Here is a 26152-nt window from a genome sequence, read left to right as displayed (position 1 = left end):
GGCCAATACTTTTTGGGCCAATTAAAACCTGTAGCTACCCTCTCAAACAACTGAAAATACTTTGTTAAATCAGATTCATTAAAAGGAGGGACAAGTTTAACATTTTTAGCCACATCAAAATCATGAGAGCTAGATGATCCAGTTCCACCTTGTTTCATGCGATACTCATGGTCTGCCTGAATCCTAACAAGTTCAATTTGTGCCTGAGCCTGTACCTGTGCCTCTTGAATACGAGCATTTGCCTGAAATTCAGCCTCCTTAACGCGAGTATCCTGCAGGGCTAGCTGTAACTTAGCTAATTCAATCTGTGTTTGCTCATTTCGAGGAGTTACATTAAACAAGCTTCCATTAATCATGTCAACAATTTGATCTTTAGAATGATGAGAGCGAACAGCAATTCCCAATTGTTGAGCAACAAGCTTAAGTTCATTCTTTGTTCTGTTTTCTACATCACACACTGTTTGCATATTTGACAAAAAATCTTTGGCTTCATCAAGCGTAGTAATAGTAGACATCATGAATAAATCACAGTCACAAAATATCAAGCAATATCCTTATGATAATATCCTGAATATCCTGATATGAGGTCGCCAAATTTATGTTACGAAACAGCGAAAGATAATGTACACTTTAAGTGAGAATACTAAAAATCACTACTGTCCCGTAAAGTTCCAGGTTCAAAACAAAAGAGTTAGATAAAATTACAAGTTAAAGTTTAATGCTCAAACTAACAACAAAACATTCAGGACTCATAAGGATAATGTAATGGCAAAAAACAGGTTAAATATATGGTTAACTGCAATAGCCTCTATTAACACGAAATTAGCAAGTGTAAATTTATCTAAGTCAGCCCTGATAAAATGAAAATACACTGGGTAATGCTCAGTTAATGCAAGATAAATTATTACAGATACAAAATAATATTAACAATGGCTGACAACATGAATTACAAAAACTCACTAGGCCTACAAATCAACACCTTACGCCACACAGTACAAGAAAAAATGCAATAACAGTTATACTCAAATTACACAGCTGCTAGATGGTTGGAGACTTTCTGAGCACTCAATAATAACTGTACAGGGGAGGACAGAGATGTGAACAAAATGAGGAGCAGATCTAAGTGGCAACAATGCAGATACAGAGCTCATTATATAGGGGCCAGCAGAGCTCGATACAACCTGCAAGAAGGACGCGCAAACGAAGCCATAGGGGACAAAGAGCTGACAATCCCGCTCTGAACAAGAGAAAGGACGACTTTACTATAACGGTAGAAGGGGGGGACTGAGGCAGAACACGCTCGCGATCAAACATGCAGCTCACTGCACGTCAAAATTACACAAAGGATGATGAAATCATAGGCTATGTAACAATATATATATATATATATATATATATATATATATATATATATATATATATATGAAGCCTCTGTGGTACAGTGGTAAAGTGAAGAACGAGCGTTCGCGTCCCGCCAGGATAACAAACTTTGGGAGCTTTCTTCTGGCCACGTACTGCATTGGCGGACACAAGAGGTGCTGTGGTTGAACGGTTGTCGCATACTATCAATTATGCTTTTTTTTTTTTTTTTTTTTTTTTTGTCCGACTCTGGGCATAGACTTCACAGCCTGCTATCAAGGCCCAGCAGTCCTCCTACATACCATACACCTCTACATGTCACCACTTCGGCGCTAACACCCACCGTCCATATTGAATACATGCTAGGGCTGTCTCATACAGGACTGGTGTATTGGTATTAGCGGGGGTATTTTTACGACATGTCGGCGGGTCTTCTGGTAGATCAGTAAAGCCTGATTTAATGAAATTCAAATCCTTAAACTGTTCCCTGGCCCAGCCGGGATTTGAACCTGGGTCCGTTAGGACCGCACGCCACCTCTCTACCGGTTGAGCCACCGCCCAGTCGGCTTGTGCGGGCTGATTACACTTGGTTCACAGACTACACACACATCCAAAGCCACTCCAACACTACAATTACACTTACAAGCACTTCTCACCCTACATACAATCTCTACTAGACAGCCTAAGCCACTTGGTAGAGATACATTGGCTGTATCATCCCCAATTCGGTAGGGATAGGCCGGTCCTGCAGTGGACACTCAAACGGCTGATGATATATATATATATATATATATATATATATATATATATATATATATATATATATATATATATATATAAAACTGAAGAAGACCAGGACAAGGAGACGATGGACCGGGGCCATGTTCACGATTTATTTCAGTGAACAGAAACAGTACATAGCTGTGCCCCGACAGGGATACCGACTTGTATACATTAAATATTTTTCACATTTTGGTGCCCAGAGAGATGGCCCCGATTTGTTTACCAAAACCATTAAATATTTTTCACACTTTCTGCGTTGTTGTTTGGTTTGAATTTTGGTCTTGCAGTTGCTAAACCCAAATTTGTTAATCATTTTATGGCATTTGATAAACTTATTAACACTATATCCAAGTTGCCTCTATATAGTCACTGAAATAAACCAGTTAATTTTAAAAGAATTGGTGATAAGGTATGCAAAATTGCTCATGATTCATTTAAGAATGTCAATATTTTTTCAAAGTTTCTATGCAACGGGCAAAAATTGAATGTATTAAAAACTCTGAAACAGGACAGTAGCATCATTATTACTAAGCCTGATAAGGGAAGAGGGGTAGTAATTCTGGATAAGAGTACGTACGTTGAAAAGGTTCACAGTATTTTATCTGATACTTCTAAATTTCTTAAGTTAGATATTGATCCATTTCCATACATTCTGAAATTGGAAGACAAACTAAATAGACTCTTAAGGACGTTAAAAGATAAGGCTATAACTTCAGATACATATGACTACTTGTTTGCATCTGCAGCAGTGCCTGCTATTTTGTATGGACTTCCTAAAATACATAAACCTTCTTGTCCTATCAGACCGATTCTGTCAGCTATTGGTACATTTAACCACAACCGCGCGAAATTCTTGTACCTATACGTAGCCCTCTCACTAGCAATGAATATACAGTTCGTAATTCGACAGCCTTTGCACAAGAACTTAGGAAGTTATGCTACTCTCATCCGGTTTATTTGGCCAGTTTTGATATAAAAAGTTTGTTTACCAATTATCCCCTCAATGAGACACTATAGATATGTACAGATAACTCTTTTGTAAGCCGTGACGAGTTCCTAAATTTTACCAAGAAACAGTTTAAATCTCTTCTCGAATTTTCAGTCAAAGATTGCATTTTTTTTGTTTAACAATAACTATTATAAACAAGTTGATGGGGTTGCAATGGGTTCTCCTTTCGGTCCTACCTTGGCTAATGTATTTCTTTGTCACCATGAGGCGTCATGGCTTAAAGATTGCCCTGCTCATTTTAAACCATTGCTGTACCGTAGATATGTTGACGACTGTTTTTTGTTATTTAGGCAGTCTGATCATGTAAATGATTTTTTGAATTACATTAATCATAAGCACCCTAATATTGAATTCACTGTAGAAACAGAGGATAATAGAAGGCTTCCTTTCCTTGATGTTTTAGTCCATAGACATGACTGAAGGTTCAGTACCTCTGTTTATAGGAAGAGTACCTTTACAGGACTTGGTCTTAATTTTTTGTCTTTTGTATCCAGGGTCTTTAAATTCAGCTCCATTAAGAATTTGTTATTCAGGTGTTATAACCTTTCCTCGGATTGGAATTTGTTCCATTTAGAAATTACTAGGCTTAGAACATATTTCTTGAATAATGGATATCCTTTGCATCTTTTTGAAAGTACCTTACACAAGTTCCTGGATAAATTATTCAGTTGCACTAAGCCTGTGTCTTTAGTTCCCAAACAAGTACTTCATATTAGTCTCCCTTATTATGGGCACAGCAGTTTTCTCATCAGAAAGGAATTAAATAAACTGCTTAATGCAGTTTATCCATCCATCCATCATCCAATCCTACGTTGCCCCATGAGGAGCATAGGAGCCCGGGGCTAGGGAGTTGGTCCTGACATTTAAGATAAGAGTGACCAACCTCACTCATCCCTGAGTGGCATTACGTGAGCAATAAACCCCAGCCACCCCTTGGATATAAACCTTCACCGGCTTAATCCGATTGGAGCACAATAATTACCCACTAAACCACCAGGCGCCAAAATTTGGTTATATGGTTACCACCCAGCGTAGTAAATAGTTTTCTGGTGTACAGGAAACCACATGGCTTGTCACTCAGCGTAAAGTCACCTATAGGCAGAAGGAAGAGGAAACCACAGCTTTCATTTAGGTTCATCTGTAAAAATTCATATACTATTGGATCTTTTTTTTTTAGGTATAAGGATAGAATCCCCAAAGCTTTATGCTCTAACATTGTGTAAAAGTTTAATTGTTCCCACTGTAATGCAGGATATATTGGGAGTTCTATTCGAAACCTGAAAATTAGGATGTTCGAACACAAAGGCCTGTCATACAGAACCACTTTACCACTATCAAACCCTCCCTTCTCGGAAAGTAGGGAACATTCATTTGTTTCGGGTCATACATTTGATCTGGATGATTTTGAGATTATAATGACAAATAACGATAAATCTAGTCTTAGAATAGCGGAATCATTGTTTATACATGACTTAAAGCCTTCACTGAATACCTATGGTTCATCCATTAAATTATTTACCCACTGACTCATTGTGATTCGACTCAGCCGTCTCATACAGCTCAACCAAGTTTACTTCTCCATAGACTTTCGTCTACTGATCAGTTGCTTTGTGTAGTTGCCACGGTGTTAACGTGAGTAGGTTTTTTTTTTTGCTACTTCATTTTTTTAATTTACTTTGTACTGGTTTTATTAATTTGTGAATGAGGTTTTGGTGACACTTCATTTTCTAATTCATTTTATGTAGTTTAGTTTTGTCTGATGATGAGGTTGGATTTCCTCGAAACGTTACTGAAATAAATCTTGAACATGGCCCCAGTCCATCGTCTCCTTGTCCTGGTCTTCAGTTTTATATATCAGGTTCCCTACCGGATCCTCAGTTGTTAATACTCTCTCTCTCTCTATATATATATATATATATATATATATATATATATATATATATATATATATATATATATATATATATATATATATAAGCTGATCAAAAGGTGCCTACACTTTCCTTGACTCTTTCACCGTTATCATCCTTTTTCTGTATCTGTCCTCCTCTCTTCTTGTTTCTACCAATTTTCCTTTTCCTTTTTATTACTCTTCTTTCCATATCAGGTGGCTCTACCCCAAATGACAAGCCTAAGAGTTTCCTTTAACCCAGCCGAGGCACTGTCTGCCGCAGAACATCGGTTCACTGACGGGACGGCCGTGCAGGGATGGCTGCTTGCCTGCGGTTGATGGGTATCCTTGGCTGGACGGACAGGGGAAAAGTACTGATATACTGTACCTGGTGGGTTTTAAAAGCACTGTTAGCAGTTTAAGCACTGAACCCGGACTGACAAGTTTTACAAACTGATAACTGGAGCATAAATCACAGATTGGCAGTTTATTGTTTTCCCTCAGACTGGCAAGCTGTTCCAGTCAAGTTATGTGTCAGTCAAAATGATCGTACTGAGTCAAATGACTGTGCACTTTGAGTTTATATATTTTTTACACATAACAAATAAACCATAATAAGTTTCTTTTCTCGTCAGTGTATGAGGCAAAGAGGGGCAACTGGTAAGGATGCAACTGTCCAGGGGACAGTTGTACGGGGAATTGTCTGAGGAGCAACTATGTCTGGAATGCACTTCTTTTATCTCCCTTCCCCCTCGCCCCTTCCATTCTCTACCCTCATTTCCCATCCCAATACACTCCTCCCACCCCTATACCCTTATTCTCCCAGTCCTATACCCTCCCCCTCTCACCCCTGTACCCTCCCTCTCCCACCCCTGTACCCTCCCTCTCCCACTCTTGTACCCTCCCTCTCCCACTCCTATACTCTCCTCTCCCACCCCTATACCCTCCCCCACCCACGCCTATACTGTCCCTCACTCACCCCTATACCCTATCTCTCCCACTCTTATACTCTTCCTCTCTCACCCCTGTACCTTACTTCACCCACCACTATACTTTCCCTCCTTAGCACCTATACTCTCCCTCCTCCGCCTCTATAACCTCCTACCTCCACCCTTCTAATCTCTCTCCTCAGGTTCTATACGTTCCCTTCCTCATCTTCTTCACCACCGACCTTGAGGAGGAATAGAACGTGGCCGATGACCTGATGTTTCTTGTCGCGGTCCACGTCGTAGAAGGTCAGTTTGAGGGCACGCTCCTCCAGCTCCTTGGCCGTCACCTAGGAGTACACAAGAAAAGGCAAGTATAAGGTTTTATAGCCTTTAGGACGAAGTTGTCTGCTGTGGTAAAACTAATTACTGAAGAGTAAAGATCTACTCAAAGCGTAGGAGAAAAGGAGAGGAAAGAAGACTCCCTCACCCAAAACTCTCTTCGGTTTAAGAGGTGGCACACACACACACACACACACACACACACACACACACACACACACACACACACACACACACACACACACACACACACACACACATAATAAATAATAAGTAGTGATCAACCAAAGCTGTTTAACAGATATATCGGAAGCAAAACCAAAGTAAAAGATATAATACAATCAATTACGGACGAGGGAATCACTTATACACAAGAGAAAGATATTTGTGAAGCACTAAATAAGAATTTACAATTAGTTTTTAAAGAAGAAAAAAGTTTTGAGACTATGTGGAACATGCATGTCCACACATACTATCAGATATACAAATAGCAGAAAAAGTAATACAGGAGGAGTTAAGTAGATTAGACAGAGGAAAAGCAAGTGGTCCTGATGAAATTTCATGTTGGGTACTACGAGAATGTGCAAAGGAGTTAAGTAAACCATTATTTTTAATCTTCAAGAAATCCTTGAGTCAAGGTAAACTACCTGATATTTGGAAAAAAGCAAATATTGTCCCCTTATTCAAGAAAGGGAATAGACAAAATCCACTCAACTACCGACCAGTATCACTGACCAGTGTTGTAAGCAAGGTATTAGAAAAGCTTATAAGAAAAGCTTGGGTAAATCATCTAGAAGAACACAGTATGATAACAGAAAGACAGTTTGGTTTCAGAAAAGGAAAATCATGTGTTACTAATCTGTTGAGCTACTATGACAGAGTAACATACACAGTACAGGAAAGGGAAGGATGGATGGACAGTATCTATTTAGATTTCAAGAAAGGTTTTGACAGTACCACACCAAAGACTTTTATGGAAACTGTACCATCAAGGAGGAATTCGAGGCAAACTGTTTTGTTGGATGCAAGACTTTCTCATAAAAAGAGAAATGAGAACAGTACTAAGAGGAAACTACTCATCATGGAAAGAAGTGACTAGTGGAGTACCACAGGGTTCAGTGCTGGCACCAATCATGTTTTTAGTGTATATAAATGATATAAACAGTAACACGGGAAATGAGAGCTATCTGAATATGTTTGCAGATGATGCAAAAATACAAAGGAGAATTACTTACACAGACTCTTGTAAAGAGCTACAAGAAGAATTAAATAAACTTCATGAATGGAGTAGTGCATGGCAAATGGAATTCAATGTGGACAAGTGTCATGTAATCAAGTTTGGTAAAAGTGGAAAAAGACCTGATTGGGATTATAAGTTAGGAAATAAAACCCTATACACATCAGAAAGAGAGAAAGACCTAGGTGTGATTATCAATAACAGACTATCTCCGGCTGACCACATCAGCGAGAAGGTACGGAACATGTATACACTGCTTGCAAATATGAGAATAGCATTCACATACATAAATGAAGACATGCTAAGAAGGATAATAACATCATTCATTAGACCAACCCTGGAATATGCATCGGTAGTCTGGAGTCCTCATCTCAAAAAACACATAGACAAGATTGAAAAAGTTCAAAGGGCCGCTACAAGATGGATACCAAGCTTAAGGGACCTAAGCTACGAAGAAAGACTAAATAAACTGAATCTACCAACACTACAGGAGAGAAGGAAAAGAGGTGACATGATAATGCTATATAAGTGCATATCAGGGAAGGAGAAAATAGACATAAATGATTACTTAACATATGGAGAAGCATCAGCAAGAGGACACTGCAAAAAACTGCATAAGAAGAGAGGTGATAAAGACGTAAGGAAATTCAGTTTCCCAAACAGAGCAATTGATCAATGGAATGCACTACCGAATGAAATAGTGTGTGCCAAAACAATTCACAAATTTAAGGATATGTACGATAAATATGGTTTAAGACATGGGACAGTACGAGCTTGACTCATTCCTGTAAAGATACAATTAGGTAAGAACAATTAGGTAAGAACAATTAGGTAAGAACACACACACACACACACACACACACACACACACACACACACACACACACACACACACACACACACACACACACACACACACACACACACACAACATGATTACTGGAAGGAATAACCATGTAGATTTCTGTTAGAAAGGGAGGAGAAAAAATAATATGATTCACCTCATCTGTAATACAGAGTTTTGAACAAGAAAACAATACAAAGTGGCAAGACATTATCATGTTTACCCTTCGCATATCATCTTCATTATGGGTATCGACCTGGAAATAAACAACACTCACTTGAGGTCTGTCTTGTGGAAATAGTTATCTCATCGAATTTTCAGCGTATGCCAATGACTGTCACTGATACCTTATAGCTATGTTCCCCCACGCGATTAACTTCCACTGGAGGACGTGTTCTGTGTATTATTCCTACTCTTACTGCTCTATTCAACTTGGGAAAGATTTGCTAACCAGGGGTTCGAAATGGCCTGCATTAACTCTTCACTATAAGAGGCCTATCCTATGTGAAAAAAAGGATCTAATGGGAGAGCAAATAAAACTTTTTCGAAAACTAAATCCCCAGACTGAAGGGGTTAAACTAATTTTTCCCAGTATTAATACTTCATCTCCTATCTGTGACCGTCAATGCGTCGGATTTCGTCGCAGCAATAATTCTGTATTTTAAACAGATTTTCATTACTGACGTCGTAGGATTTATTAAGAATCTTTACGACTTGGATTTCGTGGTAGGTGGGAGCTCCCATCATCCACTCACTCGATGGAAGGCTGCACTTTGGTAACTTTCCACTAAGTGACAAGCTCAATGATTTCCTGTAACCCAGGAAACCATTTATAATGCTGGGTGATAATCATATAGCCAAATAACAGGGTTGGTACCCCAGTTAACTGGGTGGAGACGCAAATGCGGCGTTCATCAAGAAACCAAACCTCCACATGCTCTCCCGCGCCTCGCTCTGACGAGGGGCTGTCTGCCGCAAGGGAACGTAGGTTCACTGCACGGTACAGCACTGCAGATGCAGTTGCTATCCTGTGGTTGATGGATCTGTTGAGCCAGACAGACCGGGGTTATTCTACTACTACAACATCTGCTACTACTACTACTACTACTAGTATTACTACCACTACTACTACCACTACCACTACTACTACCACTTGGATTAATTCTACGTAGTCGCCTAAAGAAAAAAATAAATAAAAATTCTTGGTTGCTCTTGTAGGACATAGGTCACTGTGAGGGAATAAAGTTCCTTGAGATGAAGCCAATTCTTCCGTTAGCCATGTTACTCGCTGCTATATGCTGTTTCGAGTTATTCAGATATTTACAACAGCTCTTAGATCAGTGTCACTGCCGCGGTGACCGGGAGATTAACACTGCAAGTTATAAAGCTGCCAGTCCAGTAATGCCAGGGTTCGAATTCTGGTGCAGGGAGCTGGAGTCACTGGAGTCAGGTGTCAATCCATCTTTTGTAGGTTGGTAGGTGGAATGATGAAATGATTACTTAGGCTAACAGCTAGGTCTTGGATAACCCGGTGGTTTTGAGTCCCACGATAGTGGGTGAATAATTCATCACAGGCTCAAAGGCCTAAGTCACGAAGCTCGCACAACAGCTAAGCGTCTCATGGGATATGCTTTCGCTTTTACCTTTCATTCTTTTCTTTCACCAGTCGCGTAACAGACATGCGGTGCTCGCATTTAGTATTATTATCACCGAAGTATTTACATCAATATACATCTGTTATTCTTCACTTATTTTAGTAACTTATCAAAATGATTTTGGATCGAATCGAAGTTCTCTAAGTCACTGCACAACCTCCATTTTCCGAGTAATCTGCAGATTTCATTATCTTACCAACAAGTACATTCTCTCCAGTACATCACTGACGACAGTGAAGAGATTTGAGGTCTTGTCCCAATTTGTTCAATGAGCTGACGCTGAGATATGCGTGGGTAAGTGAGGCTGAGGGAATGACTGACTTACTGATCAGGAAATCTGACGTTCGTCTGGTCAGCTCAAATGTCTAAGTTTACTAATACCAAGTCGGATCACTTCCATCTAAAACGGGTCCAAGCTGGCGCAGGGGGCGGAGTGACGTCAGCTTGCACGAAACCCAAGTTCAGTTGACGCCTGACCGTGGTGGTGAGTGGGTGTATGCTGGTCTCTCCAGATCATGACACAGTTTCAGTCCAAAGTGAGGGAAGAGGCTGAAAGGTGTGAAGGAAGGCGTAGGGGTGTGAGGGAACCTACTGCAATGTTATACGGTTAAACGAGTCCACACTTCTTCCCCTTCTTCGTTTTCCCTTATTATAAATGTTTTTTAATTTTTTATTAATTTATTCTTTTTATTTTTTTATTTATTTTTTTTGCCTATCGACCATTGAGCCCGGAGCCCCTGGTCATTAAGGCAAAATTATATATATATATATATATATATATATATATATATATATATATATATATATATATATATATATATATATATATATATATATATATATATACACACTTTCATGCACACGTATATATATATATATATATATATATATATATATATATATATATATATATATATATACACACTTTCATGCACACGTATATATATATATATATATATATATATATATATATATATATATATATATATATATATATATATATATATATATATATATATACACACTTTCATGCACACGCATATATATATATATATATATATATATATATATATATATATATATACACTTTCATGCACACGCATATATATATATATATATATATATATATATATATATATATATATATATATATATTTTATTTTATTATTTTTTGTATTTTTTTTATTATTTTTTTGCAATTTTTTATATTTTTAACCTTATATTACTTATAAACAAAAATGCCTAATATAAAGACCCTAAAACTAATCGCCTAACAGACAAATCGCTAACCTATACTAAGTCCTAAGAGACAAATAACTAGACCTACACTAATGGTAAAAAAGCCTCGACCAAAAGAACACCATCGACTGCAGATATGTAATGCCTTTCTAGATTACATACCTGCACTCATCACCTGGTGACTGTCAGTCAAGACACAACCTAATATAGGGGACATCAATATATGAAAGGGAACCAAACGAGTCAGGAACATTTCCATATACGTCAGCCGTCGTCCCTAATTAGAATAACTTAAGCAAGCTGGTATAATGTATTTACATAATTTACAAAAAGTGAAGGACCTCGCCCAGCAGACCACCATCGACTGCAAGTGCCCAATACCTTCCTATATTGCACACTTGCACTCATCAGTTGGTGACTGTCAGGCGAGGAACTTGGCTTAATGTAGGGGACATCTATATTAGAAATAGATCAGTGGGAGGAGGAACTATTTCAAATATTTCAACTGTCAACCCTAAATAATATTAAAATAGATACATATTTACCGTTGATAAAAACCATAACCACACAGTAAAAAAGTCACATCACTCTGATCAGTCCGGTCTCTCTCAAGAAAGCCATCAATTTATCAGTCATAACAATGTCCCCATCACCCAGGATGGTGGAAAGGGTGAAGGGGACGTCTGCTGCACCGCAGTAATTTATAAGTGAAGCACGTTCACGAATAAATCGCCGACAGCACAGGATGATATGACTGTTAGATAACACCGCATCACAGATGTCACAGTGCGGTGGGAAGCGTCTTTCCATATAAGGTTTCATATGTGTTAAAATGGTGGCATTGAGCCTTAAGCGTGCCAACACTTTTTCTTCCAGGCGACTGGGGCGGTTGGCGGTGTCCTAGTCGCCCAGGTACGGCTTACAGGTTGGAATATTTAGTCTGGTCCACTGACCTTGCCACAGAAGATTTATTGATTTCTTTCCGAGAGAGAGACTCGACCGTAGATCACGAGGAACGTCCCAAGTCTCCTCGAGCTCCACAGCCGACTTTGCAAGTAAGTCAGCCTGCTCATTGCCGTAGATACGACAATGACCAGGCACCCAGATCAGCGTGAATGACTTGTTGCATGAATGCAACTTATTAACGATGCGGCTCTGGATCTCGTGAGAGTCCGTAGTACAAGATGCAATTGCCTGAAGGGCTGATTTTGAATCTGAAAATATGACAAATGAGTCATGCCTAGAATTGAGAGCATAGTCTATGGCTTTGTCAATGGCAAAAAGTTCGGAGGTAAACACAGATGTATGAGTCGGCAACCGAAACCTGAGGGCACATTCAGTCTACCACACACTTGCACCCACACATTCACTCGACTTGGAGCCGTCGGTGTACAATTGATGGGACCTCAAGTGACGAACAATGATGTTACGAAACAAGTGGTGGACCTCCGCCTCCGGCGCCTTGGCCTTTGGTGCTGGGAGCCATGATACATCCACTGTAAAGCCGGGTGGCTCCCAAGGTGCTATATTTTTAAACACCAACTTGTCACAGTCACTGGGGTCCACACCAAGCTCCTGAGTCAGTAAGTGGAGGCAAACGGCAAGTGGCCGACACCCCCCCCCCGCAGAAGGTGGTGGTATTGATGCAGGGGGGTACAGGCCACATTGCCGATATTACTTTTCCTAAATGTCCTTACGCCGTAGGACAAGGCCAGATGGTCACAGCGAATACGGAGGGGAGGCACATTCGCCTCCACTTCCATACAATCCACACGGGTACACCGGATGGCTCCAAGACACATTCGCAAACATTTATTCTGTAGCACATCCAATCCTTTCAATGTGGGATCGGATGCCGAGCCATACACCTGTGCGCCATAGTCTAGCTTCGATCGAATAAGGGACTTACAGTATACACCATTAATAAAGATTTTCTGTCGGCACCCCAGGTAGTACCCGCCAGGTACTTGAGGACATTTAACGGTTTATCACAACGAGTAAGCAAAGTATTAACGTGAAGTTTAAAATTCATTCTACGATCAAAATGTATTCCTAAAAATTTTATAGAATTTTGAAAAGGTACCACCTGATTATCCAAAGTTAAGCACAAATTAGGTACGTTACGATTAGTGAAGACTACAGCGGCACACTTACGGACGGAAAACTTAAATCCCCACTGCAAGGCCCATTGGTGGATGGAGTCAAGGGCTGCTTGAATCCGCCCAGCCAAAAATTGTGCATTATGGGAAGATTGCCATATTGCACAATCGTCAGCATAGAGCGAGTATTTAAGATTCCTCGGGATGGGAATTGATGACAGAATATCGTTGATCATAATACTAAATAAAGTAGGACTAAGCACACTTCCCAGTGGCACCCCGTTTTCCTGGATAAATATATCCGATGTTACGTTACGGGGCAATTTGACAGAGAAAGTTCTGTCCCTAAAGAAATTTGAAATAAAAATAGGCAAATTTCCTCTTAAACCATAAGCATAGAGCTTCATTAGTATACCGTGTCATCATGTCATGTCATAGGCTTTATGGATGTCCAAGAACACCTCTATCATGAATTCTTTATTGGCAAATGCCTCTGAAATATAATGCTCCAAATTCATTAAATGATCTAGTGAACTTCTGTACTTATGGAAGCCACATTGTTAATCATTTAACAAAGTCTTTGACTCTAAAACAAAAAGAAGCCTATTGTTTACCATACGTTCCATGACCTTACATAGACAAGAAGTCAACGCAAAGGACGAAATGAAGTGGGAATCATAAGACGACCAGCCTATTTGGGTATCGGTATGATGTGCGCAAAGTGCCATGAGTTTGGGAACGTTCGAGATGCCCAAATCTCATTGTACAATGCTAACATCTTAATCAGGTTGTCCTGATTAAGATGCTGGATCATACCGTACGTGATGGTGTCTGGTCCAGGGCTGGTGTCTTTACAGGATTTAAGGGCAAGGAGCAGTTCACCTAGCATAAACTCTTGGTTGTACGGGGAGTCTACGTCTTCTGTGGCAAAGTCAATAATCTGTAGCTCAGCCGTGCGTTTATGGTATTGAAAACGCTTGTCATAATCGGCTGAGCTACTTACATGAGAAAAACTCCTGGCGAGGATGTTAGCAACGTCCACGGGCTCGTCATAGATGGTGTTGTTCACCTGCAGGGTGGTGACAGGGTTATATGGCCCTTTATTATTTAATATTCTAATAGTGGACCAGACTTTACATAATGGTGTTGTACGAGTCACCGTGGACACAAAGGACCCCCAGGAGTCACGTTTGGCCCTTCTTATTATTCTCCTTGCCTCAGCCCATGCCTGTTTGTATGCAATAAAGTTTTCCTCAGTGGGCAGACTATCAAAAATAATCCTGTATCTCCTATTGCATTTTCTTAATGCTTGTCGGCAATCCGTCGTCCACCAATGTGCTCTATGCTTCGCATGAACTGTAGAAGTCTTGGGAATAGCAGCCTCAGCTGCATGTAATATGGAAGTAGTTATATTTTCGACCTTAACATCCATGGTCTACCCAGACATATCTAAAGTGGCAATCCTTGAGAAGGATCCCCAATCTGCTTTCTTATAGTTAAATTTTGGAGGTGGAGGGTCCGAAATGATGTTGAGTGTATAAGAAAGACAGATGGGTAAATTATCACTTCCCAAGGAGTTGTCGTAAGGGTTCCATGAGAAATCTTGATGTATACCAGGGGAGGCCAAAGATAAGTCAATGGCCGAAAAGTTACCAGTATGATCATCTACACGAGTTGCTCTACCATTGTTCAGAAGACAGAGGTTGGACTGTAGTATTAGGTCGGCTACTTGCTCCCCACGACCATCAATCCTCAAGCTACCCCATTGATAGTGATGGGCGTTAAAAACACTAAATTGTTTCCAGGAAGATGTTCAAAATGTGAATTGAAAGCATCACTATCAATGGGGCCCTGTGGAGGACAGTACAGGGAGCAAATAGACAGATACGTGTTATTAAATTTTACTCTGCACGTGACCGCTTCCAGAGTAGAATTTAGAATCACTTCCGTTTGTGGGTGTGATTTGTGTGTGTATATGGCTACTCTGATCTTCATATCTTCTATACGGGTGGCAGTGTTTTAACTGTGGAGGATCAGGATGATCCTCCAGGCACATCTCCTGTAAACAAACAACGTCTGGCCTGTGTATAGAAAGAAAGATTGCTATATCTTGTAATTTATTTCCAATACCTCTACAATTCCACTGTAATATAGTGAATGCGGCGGTTTAAGATTTACGTTGGAGGCCAGTATGCTTAGGCTTTTTTTGCCGCCCGCCAGCAGGCGAGCGACTACTGGCGGACCTATCCTGGTGCTTGGCGACGGAAACCTCCATGTTTTCGTCAGTAACTAGGGTCCCAGATTCCACTGAGGAAGAGCTCCCTTTTCTCTCCCTCGCTGGGCCAGGAGCAGGAAGAACATGAGTTCGTGACTTGGTGAGGGTGGTCATATTATTCTTACTAGAGTTGTCAGGCTTTGGCTTAGGCTTGACTGACTGAGAGGCAGCAGCAGCCTGAGAGTAGGAAGGTGTAACAGGCGTGTCAGTTCGAGAGGTGGATTGGACAGGAGGCTCAGATGGAGAGGTAGAGTGTGAGGCAAGAGGAACAGGTTCAGGGTCAGTCTGTGTTTCCACAGTGCACATGACGTAACGGGACATTACGGCCGAAGCATAGGATCTACTTGACATGGGAGTTGCATGCAACTCCTTCACCTTTTTCCTAGCTTCATAGGAGGAAACGCCCTCAGTTGCTTTCACTGTACAGACCTTCTCCTCCTTCCACTTGGGACAATCCCTAGAGGAAGTGGAGTGTGCGCCCTTGCAGTGAAAACAATGTACCATCTCCGATGTGCAGCTTTCAGCATCATGTCCCTGTGTTCCGCATTTGCCACATACTGACTGGGAAGCCCGACAAGTCTTATCACCGTGCCCATACAATTGGCACCTTAAGCAACGAAGTGGATTAGGGATATAAGGCCTGACGTTAACAATTTCGTATCCAACTTTAACATGGTCTGGGAGTGACACTTTTCGAAAAGTCAGGACAATGGTGGCAGTCTTCGTCCTCATGCCTTCAGAAAATCTAGTGATAAACCAGGCACCGATTACGTCCTGCTGGGCAAGTTCCCGTATGATCTCGTCCTCTTCCATAACCATGAGATCCCTGCAGGTGATGACATCCTTGCAGGAATTCATGGCGTGCGGGATCTTTGGCTCGACATCATATGAATGGAATTTACTCAGTTTCATCAAGTCTTTTACTTGGGATGAGTTTACTGTTTTGATGAGCAGGTCCTCCGTTACCAAGTTTTTTTACTTGTTCCACCTCCCCAGCACAGTAATCAATCACTTTCTTGATGAGGAAAGGATTGAGACTGCTCAAGGGAGTAGAACCTAGAGCATGTAGGGTCACATATTGGACATTATTTACAGGGATGTCCAAGAGATGTGTCTGGGGCCGTTCAGTCTGCGGGCGGTCAGTCCGTGAATCTGTCGGGGTATCGTCAGGACCACCTCCCCCCCTGAAGGGGGGGGAGGCAGTAGGGTTGTCCGCCATAGGGACCACTTACCCCTAACGAGACCACTTCCCCCTAACGGGGGAAGTGGAAAGGAGGAGGAAAAACGAACAAGGGACAAACAATCTGGGACCACACACCTAAGGCTGAAATTGCCCTCTCAAACCACTCCAGGGAGGCCTGACCATGTTAATTCACGCCCCAGAGCGATCAGTGGGGGGGACCCTCCGTGGGCAATAAGCAAAGGTAATCTCAGTAAATAGGAACAGACACCTACTGTTCCAAACTAATAGGAAGGGGTGAAAAGTTAGAAACTAGCTAACCTATACGTCACCAGAAGGGTGAAAAAAAAAAAGCTAATTGCCGGTGAGGCAGCCCTGAAAGCTAGAGAAAAGAGCAGATGGAAAACACGTCTGCACTCCTCACGACCATGCATCAAGGTCCCATAAATGTTTTATTTGAGTCTGTCCTTTTATACATTTTCTGTTACTTAATCCGTCTGACGTCACACACAACCCACGCCTCCCTGCGCACTGGGGGAAAGTGAACCAACTTGGTATTACTAGACTTAGCTCGAATGTAATCGATCTTGACTGCTTACTCGAGGCAGCACAAGCCAGACGGTGTTGTCGTCAGACAGATAAAGAGAAGTTGATGAGGCGGTTGCATTTATTCTTTTCTTGTGTTGGCTGAGGTGATAATCTCTGAGCAGCTTCTTGTGTCTTCACTGTCTTAAAAATGAAGCTGAGTCAGTCGATCTCTTGTCCTTGGTGTTGGAGTCAAAACAACGGCTTCTGGGGACTTGATACAACATGAGACCATGTCAGCTATCCGTGTCTTTTCTTGAGCTTCTTATGGGCTCTAGAAAAAAAAAACTCTCCATCCGGTTATGATCTGAGGGGACTGGTACAATTTCTTCTTCACCACCCCATACAAGGGAGTAGACCAAGGAAGACGACTGACAAGCATATCCATCCCACACACTAGCATCTCCATCCGACCCACAAGCATCTCTGTCTGACACACAAGCATCTTTCCAGCACAAAAGCATCTCCAACCGACACACAAACATCTCCATCCGATCCACAAGCATCTCCATTTGACACACAAACATCTCCATCGGGCCCACAAGCATCTCCATCTGACACACAGACACCTCCATCCGACACCCAAGCATCTCCATTTGACACACAGGCACCTCCATCCGATACCCAAGCCTCTCCATCCAACACACAGGCATCTCCATCCAACACCCAAGCATCTCTATCCAACACACATCATCTCCATCCGACACTCAAGCATCTCCATCGAACACACAGGCGTCTCCATCGAACACACAGGCATCTCCATCGAACACGCAGGCATCTCCATCTGACACCCAAGCATCTCCATCCAACACACAGGCATCTTCATCCAACGCACAGGCATCTCCTTCCGGCACACAAACATCTCCATCCAACACAGAAGCATGTCAGTTCGACATACAAGCTTCTTTGTCCGGCACAAAAGCATCTCCATCCGACACTAAAGCCTCTCCATCCGGCACTGTGATAACGGCTGTGAAGTGGGACACATCTATGGTGAGCATCTTACCTTCGCCCATTCACCTTCACCTGGGGAATTATTCTCCGAGGGAAGTGTATTGGCAGCTTTAGTCAGACACAAATATGAAGTCCGTTTGGGTGGGGCCCGCATAGGGATTCCCCTCTTCACAGCTCTGCCATCCCTATAAGGGAAGTGACCGGTCGCCTGTAGTCTGAGGTGGTGACATACATAGTGTCCTTGACCTCTGGCAACGTCGGAAAGCGACGTTGTCACGTGGTGTGGAATTTATACAAATCATTGCTATTATCCTAAAAAGCGACACATTCAGAGCACTATATAGCCTTATTTAATATATTTAATAAGTACAGATTATTTAATACACAATTTTAAATAGTAAACAGCTGACATATGTTTAAATAGTAAACAGCTGACATATGACAGAGAGAGAGATAGGTACTGGGGTTGATGTGGCAGAGCTGTAGAGAGGGGAATCCCCGCGCGGGCATCACCCAAACGGACTTCATATTTGAGTCTGACTATAGCAGCCGCAACGTCCTGTAAGCTCTGTAACGTTTCCACGTCTCACATACTCTCCCACTTTATTGTCACTTGTCTAGCTATCGCCCGATTTAGACCCTCTGCTTTATTATCTGCATGCTTATGTTAACACTTCATTATTCACTTTAAAATTATGTGGGGTATTCTTGCCTTCTTTCCTTATTTCCCTAGCCCTTAACTCAATATCACATTATCATTTGTTTTTATAATCATTTCCACTCCTTCATCCCTATGTATTCCAGTGCGAACCCGTTTATATAACGCTGCTTTGTATCACTGCTAAGTTGTGTGAATGATAATTAGTTCACCTCGTACTTCTCTTTTTATGTTTACTTGCCATATTTTCCTCAGTCCTGCCTGGCTTTCAGCAGCGTTGTTTCCCACAGCGTTGCAGTTTATACTGATGGGAAAATAAAAAATTTCAGTTTATAAAACAGCACAATAAAAGAAATGTGAAAGATGCACCTTCTCAACATATCCTATCGCTGCCTTCTACTAACAAGATAGCTGCAGTATTAGGGGAAAAAGTTGTGCTTAGATGGTACGGTGAGAAATCTGTGGTTGAGTCTTCACTACCCTTATCCAGCTGAAGGCAGCTAACAAGGGCTATTTTTCTGCAGTGATGGTACAGTCGCCCCGTGAAGTGATGGCAGATTATCCAAATTTCTGTCGGTGGTAATGAAATGTTTTTCCTAATATTACAAGATTAAGACTATTTTGTTAAACTGTAATAGAAAACAACAAATAAATGCCCAAGTACCTGTAAAATTCAAAATTGTAGGAGTAATTCGTTAATCACGATAACAGGAAATCCTCAAGCGGAACTATTTAAATTTCAGAACTAATGCTCATGGGCAGTCAGGAATAATTTGAGGAGTGTAAATCTAATACGGTAACATGCTATATATATATATATATATATATATATATATATATATAAGACTGAAAAAAAGGTTTCAGTAAACAATGAAAATCAATTGTTACTATTTATAAAAATAATTTCTGTTAGACTACTAGTCAATAATTTAAAGCCACATCTGTTCCTGTTTCAGTTGTCTCCATAGACAACGACAGAAAGTGGGAATGCGGCGTAAGTTAGTAGGCTATTGTTATGCCGGTAAAATTAGGTTAGTGTTTTATATGTGGAGATGTGAGGAACAATCTAGTAATTACGTTATGCTGTAGGGTTCGGTTAATATGTTATATATGGAGATGTGAAGAATATCCTAACAATGTCGACATGTCTGTTTTGTTTACTTTCTCACTTGTCTTGGGAACTGGTTCTTGTCATCATTGGTAGGCCTATTGCGCATTGCCAATTTCCGTGCATTATTTCGTGGGAAAATGTGAGTTCTCTCCTACACTCTATAATATGCATTACCCCGCGAGAAAAAGCGAGCTCACTCCTATGGTGGAACCATTCTTAACTGGCGGTTTGGGTTGGGCACGAATCTCTGTACAGTGTTGCCGCGTTTTCCATACCCGCGATGCCTCTCTCTCTCTCTCTCTCTCTCTCTCTCTCTCTCTCTCTCTCCTGGGGGGAGATGTGCGTCACCCTAGGGAATTTTGTTTCTTTTATGTCTTATAAACTTGTGCTTTCATTTCTTTATTTTGTTTTTTATTATATTATTGTTTTACATATGGCGCCAGATGACCTCGATGTTTTGGCACCTTGATCTGTTTTCATTGAATCATTCTCGCCCTCCTTCCTTCCCTCCCTTCATCTTTCCCTCAGCTTGACAATGCACTCAACACTGCCCCTGGCCTGCCTTCTCTCTCTCTCTCTCTCTCTCTCTCTCTCTCTCTCTCTCTCTCTCCTGGGGGGAGATATGCGTCACCCTTGAGAATTTTGTTTCTTTTATCAGTGACAAATTTGTGCTTTCATTTCTTTATTTTGTTTTTATTATATCTAATTATTTTTAAAAATATTATTGTTTTACATATGGCGCCAGATGACCTCACTATTGTGGCGCCATGATTTGTTTTCATTCAGTCACTCTCTCCCTCCTTCGTTCCCTCCCTTCCTCCATCTCTCACTCAGCTGCACTCAACACTGCCCCTGGTCTGCCTTCCCCCCCCCCTCTCTCTCGTCCGTGGTATTTTAGGATACATTTTGGTTATTTTCTTTTACGTTATAATGTACATATTGTAAATTTGACTTTATTTCCACACCACCCAGGAGTTAAAAGTCTTGGCGCGTTTTTTTTTAAGAGGTGTCCCCAAACAGGCCTAGGATAGACGAAGCTCTGGCCAGGTGGGACTGGGTGTGTGTGTGTTGCTGCTCACGAGGGTTTAATGTATTATTTCTTTTACTAAGAAATTGACATATTATTACTTATAATCCTGCACATTATCTTATCATCATAATTGTGACAGTATTACCAACCCCAGAAATACGGTAACAGCCAATAAAAGTGACTACTTTTTTTAAGCAACACTGTAAAATATTTATGCCATGTTTCTGTACTGCCGTATAAATACTTTACGCATAATAAGTTTGCTGTTCTTTCATATATTGTAATACACACGTTACCATTATATTCTTAAATGTTTATCTTATTGTGATCCTATTACATATATCAGAGCCGTTCACATAGCGGGTATGGAACACGTGGCAAACCTGTACAGAGGTTTGTTCCCCACCCAAACCGCCACTTAAGAATGGTACCACCATAGGCTCAGGAGTGTTCTGGACTGTACTGGTAGGTGGAGTTGGGGGTGGGAGTGATTTAAAAGGGACCCGCCCCATTTGCTGGTAGGTAGCCAAGGTGATGGACGGAGTGAGTTCGCGGTGTCCAGCAAAGAGTTTTGTGGGTTCAGTTTTAGGCAGTAGGCCAATGGACAGTAAGTTAGTGCATGGCAGTGGCATTATGGTGTGCAAGAACCAGTCAGGCTTCGAGAATCAGAGTCATTAATGGACAGTCAGTTAACAGTGAGAGACTTGGTGGATAGTCAGTGAGTCAGTGGTGGACAGACAGTAACAGAGACCGTGACATAGTAAGTCAGGCAGTGAGAGTTAATTAGTGAACGACAAAGTAGTCAGCCGGAGTCAGTGAGAGTCAGTCAGTCAGCGAAGGACTGTGAGCGAGCGGTAGTGAGTGAGGTACCGTGAAAGGGAAGTCACTGTGTTTTGCAAGTGTACCGCAGCTGGGCCCTGAAGGAATAAAATCCTGAAACGTTCAGTGGCCTTTCATTAACATCCTGGCCTGTGTATGCGTCTTTCTCGATGTACCAACGAACTCTTCCCTGTAACACTAATGGCTCATCACCTTGCACGGAAGGAAACAGCTGTTACTCAAAGATATGTACTTATTACACTCCATTTAGCCAGTTTTCCATTATGAAAAATATCTAGATTTAATATATGCCAAAGGACTATCAGTGGAAGAAATATAAGGAAAGAACTTCGAAAATTTGCCGAGAATTGGAGCTCCTTGGAAAATGGCAGACATGTGTAGCCTTGCATCCTCAGTGTCTAAGTGACTGGCTAGGCCGCTGGAGTAATAAAATGCAGAGACTCATAAACAAATCATGAAGTTCAAAACTTTTAATTCAGTATTTTTAGTGAAACAGGATAGTGATTTATTAAGAAAGGCGTTAAAGATTAAAAGAAAGAGAAACTGTATGTGGTTTGGTATTTCAAGAATGTGTAATATCGTCTTTTGGTCCTCTGTACTGCCTAGTGTAAGAGAAATCTGTCATACCTCCTTACAACTGAAAATAATTTTTGATCAATAGGGAATACACTAAGAAGAATAATTTTGATAGCCGAGAGGAAAACAAAGAATAAATGTAAGAAAGGAATAGATGTTAACTCCGGTAGGGTATCCTTACTAATTATAATGTAATTGTGGCAACCTAATTGCTACTACATCATCCCCATGGCATTTGAAACTCAGTTAGTGTACTGCACTCACACAAATTTTCCTCAGCTGGCCTTTGAAACCAGTCCACCTGTATTCGAAGCCCTGAGACCTAAATTTATCAGAAACACTGGGGGTGTACTGTGCACCTTGCGCGGAGTAATACGTTGCATATACAAATAATCAAAACGTATCTTGCAGTGTTAATCTCCAATGTATCATTGGTTTATGTTCTCCATTTAAAATAATTCTTAACGTGATATGCATTTTATTCAATATGACGTAATGAAGGAACAGAGTTTTTAACTTATATTCGCTAAAATTTTCATTCAATGCCTGGCAGTGTAGAGTGACCGGAGTTTGAAACTCTGCCATCATTTCTTGATGCGACTGCACAAAATTTGCTTGTACTCAGTTCGTATTGGTTGTTCCACTGTGGTGAATTAATTTTTGTGTAATATATATATATATATATATATATATATATATATATATATATATATATATATATATATATATATTAAAGATGTTCCTGATCACGTTTGTGTATATCTTCATATTAAGACTACGCTTCCCCCATGATGAATCTATTGCATCTGTATTAGGAAGACGTTATGGACATCCAACGCTACAGGCCTACCGCACAACTGAACGGCTCGACCTCAAGGTCAAGAAAGTCCAGCTGGACTTACATTTCCTCACCACCTGTAAAAAACATGACATCACCCCTACTTTTCTTAATTTTAAAGTTCCCAATGACCACATAAGGTCATCAAGACTCTACAGAAGTTGCCAAAGACGAACTCTAGTATATGAGGTTTGAAAATGTCAAATGAGTTGTCGAAACGTCACCAATTTATTAAAGATATTCATGATCACATTGGAGTTTATCTTCATCTATCTATCTGTCTATCTATCTATCTATAGTGTGTGTGTCTGTTCGTTTCTATCACGAGAACGGTAATAGATATCGACGTAATTATCGCCCGCCTTGATAAAGGGGAGCGATAATGTTTTTACCCGCGTCTGTTTGTGTGTGTGTGTGTGTGTGTGTGTGTGTGTGTTACCATTATATCACATGAACGGCTTCAGCTATCAACATGAAACATTAAGGGTACGAAGATGTGGCCAAAATCCTGGACGAGTTCGAAAATGGGCATTCGGAGTCAAGGTCAAGGTCACCAAGATGGCTGCCAAACGTCAACTAGCTTTTATCACCCGCCTTTAGCACCATTATATCTCATGAACGGCTTGAGCTATCAACATGAAACCTTCAGAGTATCAAGATATGGCCTAAATCTTCGACGAGTTCAAAAATGGGCACTCGGAGTCAAGGTGAAGATCACGAAAATGACTGCCAAAGGTCAACTAGTTTTTAATCACCCACCTTTAGCATCATTATACGAGGTGTTACCCAAAAGTTCCAGTAGTTTGAGCAAAGGGAGGCAACCGTTCGCAATTTTGCCTTTTGCTGCTAGGAGGAGTCAGCAGCACCCCTTGTGCATTAGTGTGGCCCCGGCTGTGTCTGTGAGCGGACATGTTGCTGAGCAATGCTTACTATTGTAATGTGGTGTGTAGGTGGTTTGGCGGTTTTGCAATGACAGACCTCACGAAACAAAGAACCTGCATCAAGTTCTGCTTCAGGAACAATCAAGTTCTGCTTCAGGATCAACAAGACGGCTGTAGAAACTCACCGGTTGCTTCAGCAAGCCTTTGGTGACAATGCCATGTCCCAAAGCAGAACATTTATCTGGTACAAGCAGTTCAAGGAAGGACGAACGTTCATCGAAGATGATGAATGTTCTGGACGACCATCAATGGCAACAGCACCAGAAAACGTCAGAAATGTTCATCAGGCTATCCTTGCAGATCGCAGACGAACTATCCACGACGTTTGTGAAATCGTTGGACTGTCGTATGAGAGCGTGCAACGCATTTTGTTGGACACATTGGGCATGAGACGCATCACTGCAAAATTTGTGCCAACACTGCTGAGTGATGAGCAGAAGGCACATCATGTTGTAGTTTGCAGGGAACTCAAGAATCAGGTCAGGGATGATGCCACCCTCATCTCCAAGGTCAAAACTAGTGATGAATCATGGGTTTATGGTTATGACCCAGAGACAAAGCAGCAGTCATCGCAATGGAAATCTCCTAGTTCACCAAGACCAAAAAAAGTGCGTCAAGTTTGCAGCAATGTCAAGTCAATGTTGATCGTTTTCTTCAATATCCAAGGGATTGTTCACAAGGAATTTGTCCCACCCAGTTAATCTACCAGCGGAAAGTTTTACTGTGAAATTTTGCAGTGTCTGAGGGATAGCATACGCTGCAAACGTCCAGAACAGTGGAAGAACAAGGACTGGGTCCTGCATCATGACAACACCCCCGCCCACACATCAGTTCTTGTCCGGCAGTTCCTGGCTTCCACTAACACGGTTGTCATTCCCCACCCACCCTATTCACCTGACCTTGTCCCCTGTGACTTTTTCCTGTTTCCATCATCATCATCATCATCATCATCCAGACCTCCTTTCCCACCGAAGGGCAGGGTGAGGAGTAGCAATGTCCAGACAGCACAAACTTGCCCAATCCAAATAGGCCACACTTCCATTCACTCATCATTCAAGCCCCCGGAATCCTGGCTCTACCGGATACACCTAAAACATTCACCACATTCTGCAGCATCACACAAACGTATCCGATTGAGTAAATCCGGAAGCTGCCATGCTCACAAGGGGTGCCAAAATCCCTGATCACAACATTCATCCAGTCAGCTCGATCTCTTGTCAGGTCCCTAGCCTCACCGACTTCCAAACTTCTCTTCCTCACACACTTATCCACCATGTCCCTCCACCTTCTCCTTGGCCTACCTCACCTCCTCCCTCCTTCAGATTTGCTCAGGTATACCTTTTTCACCAGTCTATTGTTATCCATTCATTCCACAGGACCATACCATCTCAGGACACTCTCTTCGACTCTCGTGTCCACCGACTTCCTCACTCTACACCTTTCATGAATCACATTATTTTGTATCCTATCCACCCTCTGCACTCCACATTCATTCCTCAGCAGTCCCATCTCCACTGCTCTTACTCTTGACTTTTCATTTTCATGCCACACCATAGTCTCACACCCATATGTCAGAGTTGGCACTAACACTCCTTCATGTAAGCCTCGTGCAGCTGCAACACTTAAGCCTCTGTTTCTTATCAAGGCCTTCATTGCACCAGCTACTTTTCTTCCTTGTATCACTCTACTTTCGACTTCTTATGCACATTTTCCTCTCTTTTCTATCACTGTACCCAAGTAATTGAACTCTCTCACCAATTCCAGTCTCTCTCCATTCACT

At 41.4% G+C, this 26152-nt stretch overlaps 1 protein-coding gene across 1 annotated transcript in view; it reads right to left on the bottom strand.

Annotated features, from left to right (window-relative positions):
* The window catches only part of LOC145406407 (synaptotagmin-15-like), a 124275-nt gene extending 106177 nt beyond the window's left edge, over positions 1-18098 (bottom strand). The window contains exons 1-3 of the mRNA XM_080277566.1: positions 17908-18098; positions 9320-9434; positions 6214-6318 (exon numbers count right to left, since the gene is read on the bottom strand). Of these exons, the coding sequence (XP_080133692.1) occupies positions 6214-6318; positions 9320-9434; positions 17908-18098 (411 nt within the window). The remainder of the gene's footprint in view (positions 1-6213; positions 6319-9319; positions 9435-17907) is intronic.
* Between the last annotated feature and the right edge of the window lie 8054 nt (positions 18099-26152).

The sequence above is a fragment of the Coenobita brevimanus genome, chromosome 70 (assembly GCF_032717465.1).
Source record: "Coenobita brevimanus isolate Jiangsu-jjx chromosome 70, ASM3271746v2, whole genome shotgun sequence".
NCBI lineage: Eukaryota > Metazoa > Arthropoda > Malacostraca > Decapoda > Coenobitidae > Coenobita > Coenobita brevimanus.
This window is presented reverse-complemented; position numbering and strand designations above follow the sequence as displayed.